A 3041-nucleotide genomic window follows, 5' to 3' on the forward strand; every position below is an offset into this window, starting at 1 on the left:
AGGTGACCAGCTTGAATGGCCATACATCTGCCAGTGGCTTTCCTTTGTTCTCTTATTGCTCCAACAGATGATTTTAGATTGCACATGTTATCTCCAAAACTCCGATAGGGACCAAGTCCCATGGATGCGAACACTTAAACAATTTGCGTCTTCCTGGTATAGTGCAAATCTTGTATAAGAAAAGATAAGATAGCACTAGGAACCTCTCCTCCTTCCCTTCCTGCCAGTAAGACAGAAAACTGGAGAAGCCATAATGATGTGTGGGCTTATAAAATCAGGCTGTAACTGGGGCACTGCCTCATCTTATGGTTCCGAGAACAGCGTAGACATTTAACATTTTCTAAGACCCTGCCGGCTAAACAGTATATACCTTGTTATAAAATGTATTACTTAGAGATGTGTTGTACTTTCCAGATGGAAACAGCATGCAAAAGCTATGTGGAATAATACAATCAGAAGTGACCTGCTATACTCTGAGGATCCTGACACCATCAGAGCATTTGTACATTGCTGTAGACCTCCAAGTGGAGTCTTTCTGTAATCTTTCATGCCACTTTGCCATGATATTTACATGAATCCTGGCCCCCAAACCTCAGTGCTGATGCTTTCATCCCAAGATAGACAAGTCCTTCCAACTAAGTGAACGGTAAGGAAACAGACAGGCTTCAGATCACGGGGGAGCCACATGAGGCTCATGGACCCAACTCCAGCAGTACAGATGCCTCGTGGGAAACACTTACAGCTCACCAGGACTTCTTGCCTCCACCCATACTGACACAAAGTAGGTCACCTGCCCTCTCATCCTTACCTCCCACATCTTCATCTCCTTTGCGTTTGCTAGCTCCTTTCGGAGTTTTTTAATCTTCAGTTCTTCAAGTGTCATATTCACAGAAAGTGTCTGAAGGGCTTCTAGGTTTATCACACGGCCAAACTTGCTGATCATTAGTTGACTAACTGTTTCTTCCATTTCTAAAAGAAGACAGTCCCTGTCAGGTTGCTCAGCAGCTCCCACTGTTGTTCAATGAACAATCCCAACACCAATGCCATTCTAGGGAAGAGCTTTTGCAAGAAGATGGGAAAGATTTGTTACCAGCTGGTCTTTCCTCTGTTACTTTTCAGAGAAAACCTACTATTTTCTTACTTAAAATGCACATGACTTACTGTCTTCTCATCTGCTTCAGATTCCTATGAAATTCCTTCAAATTCCTGCGTGCAGTGGACTCATCCTTCCCCACTGGCTTAGACACTCTGATCTGCCTCTCCTCAGACTATCAATAGGCCCCAGCTGGGTTATGGACTCTTGAGTTCTTAATTTCTTTGGTTACTGATCTCTACGACATCTTGTGTTAAGAATAGAACAGCACTTAACAGAGGTTTCCATCTTACTGCAAGTGAAAATATTAAAATCTTTGCGGTGGTTCAGAAGGTCCTACCTGGTCTGGCCTGCTCTGCCCCTATTCTCTGCCACCTCCTTCCCACACCTTTCTCCTCACTTACACCTTTTTGCTTCTCAAGCATTCCAGGCTCACTCCAGTATTCTCATCTGGAATTCTCTGCAATTCCACTGTCTGGAATTCTCTTCCCCAGTTGGCCACATGGTTCACTCCACACAGCCCATTTTCTGAAAACAAATTGTGAGACTGATAAAAAGACTCATTTCCAAAACATTCATTTCTGATGGTGTAACCAAGAGCAGGTCCTTGTCCTTGAACCAGGGAGGACTACATCTTAGCAAGTCTGTCACTTTTCCAGGGAGCTCTTCCCTGGCCTCCTACAGACCTCAGCACTCTTTCCCAGTCCCCTTTAAATTTTCTCTTAACAATTATCTACAGCTAACATGCAATATATTGTACTTTTGTTTATTGTCTTTCCTCAATATGCCAACAGTGGGACACCTGGAGAAAATTCCATCTATGGAGTTTGAGCTCCCCAAGAAGATGTAATCTTGTTACAAGTTTCTCTCAGTCACCAGAGTCCCATAAGTGAAGTCTGAAGGTCCTAAGGTATAAAAAAGATGATGTAATTCTGTTATGGTACAGAAATTTGTATTCAGGTATAACCGTTATGGCTGAATAATAATGGTACAATTGGCATGGCTGCCATTCTGCACAATCCAGGGAGGGCTTTTCATTTCTGTTCTTTGTGTGTGGTGCCTCCATGCTTTTGTGGAATGTTGGTGGCCATGATAATCAGTGACACAAGTGAAACGGTGATTGGATTATCTGCACGTATGTGGCTAGCCTGTAGCTGCCTGCTTGGCCTCCCTCGGTAAGAACCTTGACTTCCCCCAGCTAGTCCCATATGAGGGGGTGCCCTCTACCTGACAGCCCCACGTACTAGGACAGGTACTCTGGTCCTTGCCCTTCCCACTTTGCAGCCAGCCTAATACGCTTCTCTTGACTTGACTGGGCTGGTTAGTGTTCACTGGGGACACACAGGCTTCTGGAACACTCACCATCCTACACTCCCATGGCTGCAAGCTGTGCCCTCCTTGACGGAGAGAACTTACCTTCCCACCCCTATGCTCTAGACTCTCTTCTTTCCCACTGGGTCTGGGGGTGGGGAACAACAAGTGACTGCAGGGTTTCTCATCACTGTTAAGCCTTTGTTCTCTGAGTTACAGGAAAGGAACCCTCTCCTAGGTTCACCTTCAGAATTAGGAAATGAGTCTCTAACCAGACTCACAACACACTTTCAGAAAATGAACTGGGGTTGGGAGAACTGAAAGTCATTGAATAAAGCTTGCACCACATAGAACTATTTTTAATTTCAACTAACATTCCAAAATTTGAACACTTCATTTCATCCTCTTCACACATTTTTCCAAACTGAGAGTTTACTCAAATGGAAATAAGCTTCTTTCTTCATTTTCATACGAGTTTGCTCCTTGGTTTGACGAGTAATATTTCCAAACATAAACAACAGTCAGGCTACAGAAGCCAAAGGAATGTGAAATACGTGAGAAAGACTGGAGCCTCAGGCTTGTACCTGAGATAACTCCGCCTCAAATAAGTGTTATTCAAACATAGAGTTGCAACATG

The 3041-nt window shown here is 44.0% G+C and overlaps 1 protein-coding gene across 1 annotated transcript in view; it reads right to left on the reverse strand.

The window, feature by feature from the left end:
- Positions 1-3041, reverse strand: part of CFAP44 (cilia and flagella associated protein 44) — a 99287-nt gene that overhangs the window by 3949 nt on the left and 92297 nt on the right. The window contains 1 exon segment of the mRNA XM_032479202.1: positions 809-969. Coding sequence (XP_032335093.1) covers positions 809-969 — 161 coding nt within the window.

This window comes from Camelus ferus, chromosome 1, assembly GCF_009834535.1.
Source record: "Camelus ferus isolate YT-003-E chromosome 1, BCGSAC_Cfer_1.0, whole genome shotgun sequence".
In the NCBI taxonomy this organism is placed as follows: domain Eukaryota; kingdom Metazoa; phylum Chordata; class Mammalia; order Artiodactyla; family Camelidae; genus Camelus; species Camelus ferus.